The sequence below is a fragment of the Triturus cristatus genome, chromosome 4_2 (assembly GCF_964204655.1).
Source record: "Triturus cristatus chromosome 4_2, aTriCri1.1, whole genome shotgun sequence".
Classification (NCBI taxonomy): Eukaryota; Metazoa; Chordata; class Amphibia; order Caudata; family Salamandridae; genus Triturus; species Triturus cristatus.
The window spans coordinates 54,944,246-54,959,405 of NC_140586.1; the positions used below are offsets into that span (position 1 = coordinate 54,944,246).

At 43.2% G+C, this 15,160-nt stretch overlaps 1 protein-coding gene across 2 annotated transcripts in view; it reads right to left on the minus strand.

Moving 5' to 3' along the window:
• DCAF15 (DDB1 and CUL4 associated factor 15) overlaps window positions 1–14,884 on the minus strand; it is a 255,057-nt gene extending 240,173 nt beyond the window's left edge. Inside the window, exon 1 of one of the 2 annotated variants that reach the window (XM_085600481.1) lies at window positions 14,645–14,884. In XM_085600481.1, the coding sequence (XP_085456607.1) occupies window positions 14,645–14,788 (144 nt within the window). In that variant the 5' untranslated portion in view covers window positions 14,789–14,884. The remainder of the gene's footprint in view (window positions 1–14,644) is intronic. The other variant, XM_085600482.1, reaches the window with a different exon arrangement.
• Window positions 14,885–15,160: the final 276 nt, after the last annotated feature.

Sequence of the window (15,160 nt, forward strand, 5' to 3'; positions counted from 1 at the left end):
GGTACTTGTACTGTCAATGGATGTCCTAACACTATGGCATCGCTTTGTCTGATTGCTAAAGCTGTTGCTGCCACTGATTTCAGGCATGCGGGCAAAGCCTGAGCTACGGGATCTAATGTACTGGAAAAATAAGCACATGGCTTGCGTGATCCTGCTTGTTCCTGTGTGAGTACTGACAAAGCAGTACCTTCGCGTTCTGTGACAAAGAGTGTAAAATGTTTGCTATAACATGGTGTTGCTAAAACAGGTGCTTGACATAAAGCTTCCTTTAAGCTTTCAAAAGCTTGTGTATGTTCCTGAGTCCAAGGGAGAACAGTCGATGTGGCTGCCTCCTGTGTGGTTAACTGAATGAGTGGTTTTGCTAGAAATGCGTACTGAGGGATCCACTGCCTACAATATGAAGTGAGGCCTATGAAAGCCCGCACCTCCTTTTGTGTCTGGGGTATTGACATGTTAGCAATTAACTGGATGCGATCTGGTGTAAGCTGCCTTCCCTCCTTGGACAGCGAGTGACCAAGATAAATAACTCGCTGGGCACAGAATTGCAGCTTAGAGGGAGACACTTTGTGCCCCTTGTCAGCTAGAAAATGTAAAACTGTCAGAGAAGCCTTTTCACATTCAGGTTCGCTTCTCGCGGTGATCAGCAGATCATCGACATATTGAAGCAGTGCAGTATTGACTGGCATGTGGATACTGTCAAGTTCTCGTTTCAGTGCTTGGCTGTAGATGCTGGGGCTTTCTGTGAATCCTTGGGGAGCGCGTGAGAATTTAAAGCTGCGCCCATTTAAACTGAATCCGAACAAATATTGGCTTTCCGGATCTATTGGGACGCTAAAAAAGGCATTCTTGAGATCAATTACAGTAAAGAATGTTGCTTCGGAATCAATTGCTGTCAATAATGATGATATATCGGGGACCACAGGAAATTGTGGCACAATGCACTTGTTTAGTTCCCGCAAATCAATAACCAATCGGTATACTGGCGGAGCAGTAGGGTCAGTTCGTTTAAGAATCGGAATTATCGGTGAATTACATACATTGGAGTCTGTTTCTACAACTACTCCTTGGGCAATTAACTCATCAATGATTTTCAGCAAAGCCACTACAGCATCTTGCGGTAACTTGTATTGTCGCATTCGTGGTAATACCACTCCTGCCTTGAGTGTAACTCGGTATGGTGTAATGTTCATGCAACCAACATCAGTAGGGCCTTGTGCCCATAGATGTGCTGGTAAAGTCTGTAGTCGGGGATCCATGTCTCTAGACACATAGTGACCTTTAAAATCACGTAAAAACAACCTTATTCCTCCCGGAGAACAACATATTATGGCTCCTAGGGCTTTCAGAGTTTTAATTCCTAACAAATTTTCCGGGCATGATTTAGTAAGCAATAAATCTGTAGTTCGTGTCAAAGGTCCTATCGTAAGTGGAAGAGGCTGAGATACTTCGTTAACAATAGGTTTTCCTGAAAAACCAAGGGAAACATTTTGAGAGCCTGAGAGGGGTGCCCCTGGAACTTCACTACGTTTTATAGTTGTACGACTTGCCCCTGTATCGAGTAAGAATTTTCTATCTTGACCTAATAATTCACTATGTACATAAGGTCCTTCTTGATCTACAGGAATCTCGATAAGCGGTAAGTCAACTTCCCTCTCTAGGCTGGTTCATGCGTAACGCTGATACTCAGGATATTCATACTGTGCAGTCTGATACATTTGTCGTGTGGTGGTTTGTGTGGCAGTAACAGGCAACGGTGGTGCAGCTGGCACAAACTGTATTGGCTGTTGTGCGGCTGGCATGGCCTGGGAATGTGGCATAGCTCCTTGTTCATTCTGATCTTGTCTGAGTGGCCGTGATCTTTCTTGTGTTTTACCTATGGCGATATTGTGTTTTAAAACTGGACAATCGTGTACGTAATGACCTGGCTTTTTGCAATAATTGCATGTCCCTTTTACAGGTCCTGCTGAATCGGAATGTGTCATACCCTTTTTATGTCCTTCAGCCGGTACTGTCTGAGACACTAGCATTTTCATTTTTGTATCTTTCATACGTCTTTGTTCGTGTTCTTGTTCATCTCTAATTCTATTGTGATGATACTGTAACATTTGTAGCATTTGTGACGGAGTGTTACTTTGCCAGGTACTCTCGAATTTCAATATTCTATTCTTTACTGGAGGTAATGCATTTTCTACTAATTTTGTCACAAATAAATGTGGATACGACTCACTACTTGTTTTTATACCACTATTTATTCCAAAACATTTTTCAAATCGGGCATAATAGTCACTTGTGTCTTCATCATGCTTTTGTTTACAGGCCGTGATTGCACCCCAATCTTCCTTTTTCGTAGTTAACAAACGTGGCAGTACTTGTACTAGTAAACCTGGTAATGCTTTGACTTTATCCCCGAGCCCTGAACCTGCAGCTCGGGCCTTTTCTTCTGTTTCTAATGCTGTCCAATCTATCTTTTGGTCTCCCACTTCCCACTCTTTTTCTTTCAGTTTTTCATAAATACCAGCAGGTAAGAGCACCTTTAATATCGTCATAATATCAGGATAGGTATACTCTCCCATCAGCAACATGTCCTTAATTTCTCGGTGGAAACCCGCTGGGTCTTTGTCATGACTTGGTACTATTTTCTTCATTTCTAACAATTCAATTTTTGATATGGGTGTGTATACAAATACACGGTGAAACTCATTGTCTTCGCCTTTTATTGGGTGCACTTCTCGTAAGGGATTTTGTCTATCCATATAATACGGCGTTCTGTCTCTGCGGGGCAGCGGGAAAGAATCCGGATTTACAAAAAGGACATACTGTTTACGTGACACTAATATTTCTTTAATCAACTTGTTACTAGAACCTCTCCATCTGTTCGTGAGTAGTTCCGTTAATATATGAGGTAAAGGACCAGGGTCAGCATGTTGGCTCTTATATAATATAAGGAGTTGCTGAATCATATAGATTCCAGCTAAACGTTGTTCATCTGCACTAAGGTTAAAAAACGTGTGTGCTACGGTCTCATCACCGTATTTTTCAGGACTGTCAATCCAGTGAACGGCTGATCTGGCCAATTCTTGCTCATCCATGGAATCGAGGAGGTGGTAACCCCTTCGTTCTCGTAGTAGTTTATCTGCGGCTTGGAACAGATGTTCAGGAGATTTTAAATTTATTACAGGCGTCGGATACGTTCTGCTATTATTTGGACATACAGCGTGTATGGGATCAGAAAAGCATCTAGTATTATCACAGGATCTTCCTCTGCCTACGTATGCTATGGTTTCTGACTGTCTTGCGGAATTCCCTGATTCGGAGACTTCATCTTGCTCGAACTCGTCTGTTTCCAATCTTTCTTCGTGAATGCGTTCTATTTCTCTACGGATTTTTCGGCACATGGCTATTATACAGTTTTTCTTATCGTGTCTCCCTTCTGATATATTCTGGCTCCATCTTGTAAGAATAAGCATTGTATTCGGGTCTACCCCCGGACGGTCTTGATTTCTGATCACGCAGTTTATGAGGAAACGTAACAGTTCCCCCTGTATCTCTACTTTCTGGAATTCCATAGCTCTGTTAATACATTCTGGGTCTCGCCCTGTTTGGACAAAATGATATATGTTATCTAGATGCGTAGTCATTCCTGGTAACCTCGCTAAATACTCTGCGGCTCGTCTGATACGTAATGATGCCAGGACCATTTCGTCCTCTTTACCGACCACCGGGTCATATCTACAATCTATAAGGAGTTCCTTAAGCGTACGTTCACTTACGAATTTGGGTGTACGTGAATGCGCTGATTCTTGAAAAATAAGTTTATTTATTCTAGGTGGCGTAAAAGTATTGCTTGCACCTCCCGTGGCCCCTTCAGGGGCGTCGGGTGTGAATGGATTCGTCGAACGTGACACAGCAACTATAGGTGTCGATACCACTGTAGAATCGACTGCGGGGACAGATGCGGAAACAGACGTGCTTGCCGGAGCTCGCGTCGGGACTTGCTGTTGCACGGGGACAGATACCTGATCCTGACGTTGAACCCCTCCGCCAGACGGTCTATGTGGTGTGGGGTTAGCATACTCGGGAGCTGCGTCATCTAGATATGAGGAAAGAAAAACATCTTCTGCGGTTCTGGGATGCCCTTTTGGATGTACCTTAATTGGAAATAATGGGGGTGGCAAGTCTTTTGGCCTCTCTGGAACAGCCTTAGGTAGTCCTTCGGCTAGGAGGGGATACATACCACTCATAGGAGCGTTTCTTTGTCTATCTACTTGTTCTGATTTTACTCGGATACCTTCCTCAATTAATATATTTTCTTGAACTTCCTTTGAACTCTCTTTACTCCTCTCTTCCTGTCTACGTGCTTTTTCTGTACGTCTATGAGATTCTTTACGCCATAACTCAACAGCGTCTTTCTGTGACTGTCTGACTTTTCTTTTCCATAACTCTTCTTCCACTTTCATGATGCACTCTGCATCCCAGGTTCCCGCTGCGGGCCACCTTTGACTTTCCGGCAATCCCTTGGTATAATCTACCCATAGATCAAGAAACAATATGGCATCTAAGCCATGCTTGTGATACATAAAATGCCCTGGGGTGTCCCTAGGAGGAATAGGAACTGCTTCTTCGAGCACCCCTTTTCTGGTAGTAATCTGTCTTAACTTCGAGAAGAGCGGCATCTCGACAACTGATCTGATACTTACTCTTGAATTCACTTAATACGGAAAACACAATAATGAACGGTGAACAATGAACAATCATTCATACCACAATATGCAAGACATTTGAACACTTTAAACATTTAAACATTAAACATTTAAAAAAATGACCGACGATGATGACAGTCTGCATGACTAATCACCAAGCAGAATTCTTGACAATAACTAGATACTTCGGAATACTTGATATACTGCTAAACAGTACATATACACTGCTAAACAGTGCAGACCGGATTTGTGTACCCAAATCCGTCTTGACCGGCACAACCTATGTGCTGTCAACACGCCTCCCCGGCGATGGTACTCACCGAGTAGCTCCTTGAAACGGAAGGCCTCAGAGAATGAACGGGACTCGATGACTGCGGACAGCGGACCCTCTGGACATCGGGATTTCGAAAACCTGGTGGGCCTCTGTATACCTCGGATCTTGCTCTCTCAGCTAGGCTCTGGTCGGGATACTTCGCACTTCTCACCGCCTCGTCTGGGTTGATCGCAGCCTCAGTCGCCCCCGCTTGACCGGAGGGAGCTTACAGGAAATCCTGCTGGTACGCGTTTATGGTCCGTCCAGCTGTGGCAGGAGACCGGGCCTGCAACGCACCGCCGGCGCGTGAGATGAGAAAGTGTCCCTGTTCGGGCGCCATTATGTGGTAAATATTCTTTTTTACCTTGACTGAATTTCATGCGGAATCTAAAATAAAGTAAAATAGCTCAGAATAACAAGAGGCAGAATCCGTGGTATAAGAGATTTTCTGAATGGGCTTTATTCCAAAATGGCCGACTCGAGTGGCGGCCTTCAGGTTCCGTCACCACGAGGGTTCAGGAAGTGAAGTACAATACTTTATTGACAAGAAGTAACTTTTATAGTTCATACATTACAATGAAATGAATGCAAAAGGCGTAACAATTGATAAGAGAGATGACATAGTGGTACGTAATCGAAACTAGGCGTAATAAGGAGCAGAAAGAAACATGATTGGCTCTGATTATCATGCATAGGTGGATCTATAAGATAATACTTAACATAGATGCGCGCGCAGCAGCATGACGTGTGATTGACGTGCAACTAGGGGGTGAAGGGGACTTGACATTTAGCTCTACATGTGGAGACGAGAAGTCTGGGGGGTCAAGTCAACCTAATCCCAAATCATATCTAACATCCTATGTTTAGAGAACTATGTTATCCACAAGAAAAGACTCTCGGACAGAATCTATTCTATACTGACTGTGTGTGCGTGTACAAGCGTCTAAGTGTCTATATGAGATGCGAGGGGCAGAAAACTTTCCATGGCAACAGGGCTATGAATTACTTGCAGGAGGACGGAAAGGCCGAGTCCTTTGCTTGTGAGCTTAGAGGAAATGTTTACCTAAATCACTGGACAGGAATGCATCGGCCGAAGAGCAAAGTAGATAATTCGAAGGTGAAATACAGCTTCTTGGCAGGCAGGCAAAACTGGCCGAGGCAGGCACCGTTAGCTGCACAGGGAGTAGGACAAAGTTCATGGATACAGATGCGAGCTCAAGCTGAAGCTGTCAGAGACAGAGAGCAGGGAAAGGCTTGAGGACAGAATCGGGCCTACTTGCCTGAACTGTAAAAATGGAGTAACTTAGCCATATAAAGTCGGTGGCCTTTCATACTTAGGAATCGAATATCCAGCCCATTGATGGCGGATCTGACAGAGAACATGTTGGCGGTGGACGCACATATGTTTGCGTTTGGAAACTGGAACTGGAGGGGACATACATGTACTTGTGACATGCACATAGAACCGTTGGGGTCCAAGATAGGGGACATAACTGATCAGGAAAATCCACATTTCCACAATTTCACTCGTAAAAAACCAATGAAATTCCCCCGTTATAGTTAGTTAAGCTAACTATAACTTGCGCACCCGCAATCCACTGCTGATGACGTCACATATTACATCACTCATGACATGGTCAGTGACATCACTCATGACATCACTGATGACATCTCAAATGACATCATCCTTGTGACAGAGTGGCAGACCTCCTCTCACCCTAATAAAACCTTTGAAACACACATTCAAAAATAGAGACTAAAATTTTCAAAAAAATGGACATACCAATACCAGTTACAACAACCTCTTGAGTAATTCTAAGATCCACATACACATCCACTCATTCACAAACAGTCCTGTACAGTCACTCATACATGTACTCACTCATCATATGTACTCATACACCTATACATCCTGCTACACAATGCCACTCATCCACAGAGTTACTGACACACATACTTACTCATGAAAATAAAGAATCAAACATAGATTTATTTGCATATACAGTTATACACACACCACCACACTTACTTCTACGGAAACTTACACATACTTAGTCTTTTAAACAATCACTTATAGAAACACATACTTATTCATACAGGAACTCTTTCAATCTCTCACTCTCACATATACTCACTTATATACACCAATATACTATTCAATATACATATACATCAATATCACATATACTAGTTTAAAACATATGTAGTTACTCATAAAGACACTATTGAGACAGTCATTCACTCACTAACACACCCATACAGTCCTGCACACATGCTGTCTTCAACACATACAACCAGTGAGTCACTCATTCATGCACCTATGCACTACGTAATACCCCCCACCGAACCATGCAGACACTCAGACTGATACTCAAAAAACCACCTAATATCCTATATAAACACCCATGTAGCTACTCACCAACCCATGCAGCCACTTATACACAAAGTGAGAGACTGATACAGATAATTACATATTTAAACATTACTCAGTAAGCCATGTATTCACTAAGATATACTTAATCAGTTATACAATCAATTTTTCAAAAACAAATCATCCATTTAGACACATATACCCATTTATTCTTCCATCGTCCGTGAGATATACATATGTAAAACATATTTAATTTTCAGAAAAATACACATTCACTGGATGATGTCATCAGTGATGTCATGAGTGATGTCACTGACCATGTCATGAGTGATGTAATATGTGACGTCATCAGCAGTGGATTGTGGGTGCGCGAGTTATAGTTAGCTTAACTAACTATAACGGGGGAATTTCATTGGTTTTTTACGAGTGAAATGTCCAGCTAACTATAACGTGTGTGAAACCTATGTTTTTTTCACTGATATATATATATATACACACACACACTTTGTGGGCTCTGGATATCGGTCCTAGGACTTGTCTGCTTCCTCTTAGGGCCTTTTTTCTGTTCAAATGCCTCTATTTAATTGTCTTGATATAAAACGACCAAAAGAGGTCAGTAAAATACCAGAATCACTTTAGCATTCTCTAGATCCCAGTCCATAGAAGTAGTCTTCCACAAGCACCCGTAGACAATAATATTTTTTTCAAATCTTGTATTATCAGTGATATGACCACTGAAAGACCAGATTTTATATTAAAAATAGAGCTTTGAACTATACTATTTCCCGCTGAAAGGCAATATTTCTCTCCATGTGTTCCCATACCTGGCGTGTCACACAGTTTGGTGCTTACTTTACCTCCATATTAAAGAACAGTAGATGTTTCAGCACCCAGGCTAATGTGCTGCATAGCTAAATACATATAAGGTCCCAAAGCAAGACTGATTGCATTGCAAATGCTTGTTTGTAAAGAGGTAAAATAAGGCTGGTTTGCCATGATTCTGTGAAATGTGCCTTGATGGTGAAGAATGTCAATTAAATCAGCTAGAATAGGTGACCACCACTCTACATAGCGTGTAAATCACTCTGGTAGAATAATATTGGAAATGGTAATTTATTGTTTTTAGCCTTTTATTTGTTTTGGCTATTTTTGATGATGTGAATCAGTTGGACAGCCCATTCCTAGTAACTTCAGCGATCCTTTGATATGAGACTTCTTAGCTGTTTCGAAGACTATCTCAAAGATTTTCTTGCAGTGGGCTACCCGTTATTTAAGGTAAATATTTGAGTTGAAGTTAAACTGCGAGCTACCTATGCTGTTTACCACTAAAAGCTAGGAGGACAAACTGTTGCAGCAGCTTCAAGAAGACTTTTCCACCTTTTAAATTCCCTTTTCTTAAGATGGATTGACCTTGGACAGCCTTTTTTAGGTTTCGCCAGCTGCGCTTGTGAAATCTATTGTATTTAATATAAATCTTAAAAGGGGCTTACATCCCGCCCTTACTTTACATTCGTTTGCGTGCTTGCCACTTACTTTTCCTCCATTTCTTTTGAATGTAGCATACTATTACCTGTTGCTCTTCATGTGCTCTTTCTTATCAGTGTCCCACGGCCCAGGTACTCCTTTTTATCCGCTTTCGTGGATCTTCTTTTTTAAGGTTTTTTCCTGCACAGCGTTTGAGCTGTACTTGTTTTGTTTGCTGCCCTTTACTTAATCTCCCTGACACTGCACACATTTCAAGAGTGCCCGCCTGCTGCCCTTTACTTAATCTCCCTGACACTGCACACATTTCAAGAGTGCCCGCCTGCTGCATGTTTTTATTGTTTGTCCCATTACATTCACGTCCCACCCGTCTCATCCATGTGCCTAGGATGACGCACATCGCGAAGGAAAGATGCAGCTGCTTAAGGAGCTGCTGCCACATAGGAAGCTTGAGGAAGTCACCATGCAGGTAAATAACAAAAACTACTCACTGCGGACTCTAGAACAACTGTCCCTTGCTTTGTATGATGGGAGCTTGCAGTGGCTTACAGAGTGAAGAAAATGCAGCATGTTGGTGAGACCTACTGACTACGGGCACCAAACTGCCTCACAATGGAAAGATTTCACTCTGGCTGCCATGCAGTGCCTGCTGTGTGAGTGGCAGTGGTTTAAGACAGCCATCTTGCAGGGCAGTTTCTTTTGAATACACATGAAAAATTATTTATATACCAAAGTGATGTCTGGATTAACAAGCATTGGCATAGCCAATAGGTCTCGCTTTTGCGACCTTATAAGTGTTTAGTTGTACAGAACAATATCCTTGGTGCAACAACATCAACTGTTGCATGGCTAAACTCTTATAAGGTCCCAAAGGCGAGACCTATTGGCTATGAAAATGCTTGTTTTGTTTATTGTCGGGTGTAAGGCAACACAGTCGGAGCAGGTGGATGGCAACACAGAGGGAGGGAAGCAGGTGGGAGGAAAACATAACCACAAAAAAGCCCACTCGCAGTTGCTGGCAAAACAAGCTGTTGTAATGTTCCCAACAACTCATCCACCTCGATGTTCCATGACATCACAAATACCTAAAGAACATTCTAACATATTACACCATAGTGCTAGCAAGTTTGAATAGCTTAACAAATGGTGCATGCAAACTTGTCACGGGGTGCATGGCATTACAAGCATTTACAATGCAATAGGTCTCGCATAACTGAAAGTTTAATCTATTGGCGTTGCAAATAATAATAATATTACAATAGCTCAAACTTCCATCATGCATTGTGGTACGACAAATGCAGATTGATAAATGGCTTGGTTGCAGTTTGAAAATTCTTGATCCGCGCAATTCAATGTACACAATATACAGAGGCTTTTAAAACTGGAGCATAGAATTAAACTTTGCAGATGAAAGCAAGCACTGCACGTTTATTTTGCAGGCAAAACACTGGTGGACAAGAGAGCTGCTGACTTACCAGAGAATCAGGTTCGAGTCTTAACTTATGCTCATCACCTAGTGATTTTGAGCAAATCACAATCTCCACGTATGTTTAAAAAATATATATATCTGACATTGTGTAATGTAATTTGAAGCTCATGTAAATCGCTCCATTAGTACACTTTACATAAAAGTGCATAACAACATTGTGGGTTTAAGAATCCAGAGAGATAGACAGCAGATCAGTGATCATATGCACCCTTCAGCTTTAAGAAGAATGCGATGACATCACTCAACGAGAACTCCCAGCAGTCCATGAGCTCCCTACGTCACCATGCTCAGCAGCGGCTGGCAACAGTACGATGTGCGGCTTCTAATAGGCGCCCGGTGGAAAAGTGTGGCAGAGCTTCGAGTTACAGGACCAATGGGACGAGTGGGGTTTGTCTCCATGTAGAAGCCCTGTGTTTTACTTAGCAAGCAGACGAGGCGGTGAAAACAAATGGGGGCTGTGAACGATTGAGTGTTCAAAGCTTTACTAAATATGTACATCATTGTATGAGTGTGGGCAACTAACGACTGTACTGATAGTACTCGTTCAAATGCAACCACTGAATTGAAAGCGCCCCCCCCACAGTGCGAGGCTTTGTTCTTGCAGCAACTGTTAAGTAAATGCAAACTCTGGTTAACACGCGCTGCTCTGTTCCCTTGCTGTGCATGTGCTCGGCTTCAGGAGGAGCTCATCAGACCTGCAGCTGCAGTCTTACTGCTAACACACAGTGGAGCTAGGAGATCAGCGTGGATGCTGCTACATCTCCCAACATTTGGCATGGTTTAAAATTAAGGGTGCGCACTACTTACAGTTCAGTTAACTGCCCAGAAGAAAAGCAAGGCGCAGCCGTCTATGTTGGACAAAAAGAAAACAAGCACGCGAGTGGTGCGCGCGCCCCGGGCGTAAAGTGTTTAAAGAAGGAGGCACGCCTGGCGAGTGGCGAGCGATGCGCTTAATGAGCCATGACAAATGAGAGAGGAATGCCAGATGGCGCCTCTGCGTGTAACTGTGCGCATAACCGCAATCTTTAGGCCATAACCAAAAGCGTGTGGGGAGCTTTTTAAAGCCCACTTACTAAAATTCTCGCCAGAGTAGCGCATGCGCTGGCTCAGGTGAGACCTAAAAAGGCACGCATTGGAGTGGTGCAGGGAGGGGAACTCATTCAACAGCTCAAGTGAACCAGCTAACACCCACAACTGCATCACTAAGAGTCAGTGCAGAGGAAGGGTGGCTGCCAGACAGCTGCAGAGCTCCACTGCAGCCCCCACTTATGTTCTGTTCTGTTCAGTAGGTACCAGCTAGCCTGAAACTCCTACCAAAGAGAAACCTGCTCACAATGACCCACCATTTAGGGTGACTGACGTTTATGCAAATTGAAGCAACTTCTCGTGAGAAAGTTTTTACCCCCCACGGAACAAGAAGCAATGTACTTAAAAGAGATGACTTGTGAATTCTCACATAGTAAATTTAACAAAACAGATGTTTCAAATACGTTCCGATTTGAACAGAGACTGCAGATTTGATTAGGTATTAAAATGTCAATGCTGTATACACCAGCTGCAAGCAAAAGCAATACATTTTTTGGGCACTTCTACACAAGACTTTCAGGTTTGTTGCCCTGATTCATTCCATGGACAGTTTAGGTAGCATGTTTAGTCTCTAGGAGTCTATTTGAAGGCGTGCATGCACACTTTAAAGTCCTTTACAATAGCTTGTTTATTTACCTTTCAGACGTTTAATTGTTTTAGTGAGTGCTGGACAGTCACTATTGCTTGATTTTAGATCGCTGTTTTATATTGTCATTCAAATCCCCTGACATTTCCTCCAAGGGCCACAAATAATCATAAGCTGCGGTCAGCTGAGTGGGTAGAGCCATACCACCATCTGCTTCTAGTAAGGGTGGGAGAGCTATACGTGTTCCTAGGCTGCAGTTATGCCTGCTCCAGTACGGATGGGGCGCAGCATCTCTCGGTCCAGCTGCAGGTGCCGCAGGTGCCGCAGGTACCATGACCTGCTACTCTAACACAAAGTATTTCTCTTTGCTTCACTTCTGCACCCAGGATGTATCCAGCTTCCAATGCCAACCCTATGTTATCCAGAGGGAACCCATATGATGGCAGCCCATTCCATGCTCCCAAGCCCATGAATTTATCAGGCACATACTTCGCCCAGCATGAGTGGGCTCCTTCTAAAGCCCTTCTCTTCCTGCCTTTGTTTGTTCTATCCTCTAGTCTTTCATTCTTCTCCACTTCATCCATTCTCCCACCGCCCTATGTCCTTCCTTCCACCAGGTATTCCTTCCAGTCGATTTGCTTCTCTCTCCTTCCCTTCTTTTCGTTCCTTCCTACCTCACTGACCTCATCCCTTCCTTTTCCCTTCCCTCACTTCTCCCCTCATGCCTCTATTGCTCCCGCACTCACTTCCTTACTTCACTTCCTATTTTATTTCAAAGTAAACAAAGCACTAACACAGCAATGCTCACTGCGTTGTCATGCTTTTATTTTTTTATTTTAAGCAATGATGTACAGCATTGTAAACTGCTGTGCGACAAGTAAAAAAACATTGTCAAAGCTAATGGATTTGGCATAGGCAAAACGTATTGGCTTTGCCAATGCTTGTTTTTTCGCGATGTAATACTTGCTGGATCATTCATTACACTTTAGGGTAAGAAGCACCCTTTTGCATTCTTCATCCAACCAGGACCACTTGTTATTGCGTCGTTCTTTAAGCTGATACTTAAAAGAATATCCATGATGAGATGTTCTTCCGAGCTCCTCATAGGTTATGATGAGGGGCGCCAGGTCTGCTGAATTGTTTGTTCCCCAAGACATCTGCTCCAAACTTCACAGAATCTTTTGTTCTTTATTCAAGCAGGTTGACAGGTCTTTGTTCAGCTACCCAACATTGGCTAGTTTCTTTTATAATTTCCAATTCAGCACTATTGGTAAGGTCTTTTAGATCAAGAGACGGAAGTTTAGTTCTAGAGGATTGCAGTCACTGTATAGGCACCATGTAAACATCGGATTCAGAAGACATTTGGTGGTGGTGAAGATGGCTAAAGATGTAGTACGTTATGCACAATGCTCAGAGCCTATATTTTTTGCTAAGTGCCACTAGCACAAGATGCTCATAAAAGTTCCCTGTTCTAATTATTTTAGCATAGGCTAACTTGATTATAAAGAAACACTAGTAAGTTTAGGGTTAATTCATCCAGAAGTGCAGCAAACATTAAATCTTCCCAGCCCTACCATTTTTCAACCTAACAAGTGTTTGACACAAAGCAAGCAAACCTCCACCTGTGTGACTGTAGACTGACATGGATTCCAACCATGATCCCTGCATTTCAGTTACTGTGTGACCCTGAACAAGGCATTCCATCTAAGTACACCACCTTTGCAATCTGAAAAGTTCTAATTTCAAACAAACATTGAATTTAAAAATGGACATTTACAGCCCTGTTAACTGTAGCACTCAGAAGCGCTTTCACCACATTGAATTACCTGAATTTCTATTGGTATCATCACCTCTCCATTATGTATTGACAGTTTTGGGCAACGGTGTTTTACAAGCTTCAGCTGTACTGAGTAACACGCATATAAAACTATTCATTCAAGACTTTATCACCATATAAAATTACCTGTCCATCAAAATTCAATGACAATAACATACCACCTCAGAAAACCAAACCCATTTACATTGCACTGACTGAAAGGGAAAGGGGGTGGTTGCTTTTTACCTAATACCCCATCCCTTTAGACAGCATATTTCGTATAACCGTTTCACCACAAAATGCATGCTAGGGCTGCAAAGTGACCCTTTCTACTATACTACCTTTCAACCTCTTCTCTTAGCTCTCAGCCATCCTTCGCAACCCAAAAAAATCTCAGTGCCAGTTACTCAATGGATCACCAATGGCACCTTTATCACCCCATCTTTCCTTGCCTAGTTGTATTTCTAACATCCCCTCCTGCCCCCAAAGTCAAGCCCTCCCATATTGCCACTATACAAGCACCTCTACCCTGTGTATTCAATTCTATACCACCCTGCACACCTCTAAGGAAATGTCCATTTCCCCGTTCAAACGCCCTCGAAATACTCCCTACTCACCTCACATGCTAACCACTATATCTATGCACACTTTGGACAAAAGGTACCCTGCGACCCTTGGTATTGCCACTGCCTCACGCCCTCGAAATACTCCCTACTCACCTCACATGCTAACCACTATATCTATGCACACTTTGGACAAAAGGTACCCTGCGACCCTTGGTATTGCCACTGCATCACTTACCTTGACCCGATCCAGCTGACGCAAGACGTTGCCCTTCCGCCGTCCTCGCTTGGACCCGCCACTCTCCCAGCGTTGCTTGTCTTTCTCTTTCTCGCATTTCGAGCCGGGCGCCATTTTTCCTGCATCTCTCGGCTTCCGGAGCATCCGCCCGACGCACCCGCCTCTCGCGTTTTCTCATTGGACACTCTCTCTCACTTTGCTAGCTCCCATTGGTCTCTTTCGAATGATCCTGCAGAACGATTGATTGCTAACCTTGTCGATCTTTTGGCACACGACTTTTTCCTGAGACAGCTTGGCGCGCACTGTCTACAGTGGAACAAACCCCCCTGAACCTCATTGGATTGTGTAGTTGTCAGTCCTCCAGCATCTACCAAACTGCTCTCCCAACAACTGGTCTGATTGGATAGGCAACTGTTCAACTAAACAACCATTAGACTGGGTGCAGTGTCCATGGAGACAAACACAGCAGCGATCCATACGAACACAAATCGAGGGTGAAACTGTAGCAAGTCCGTT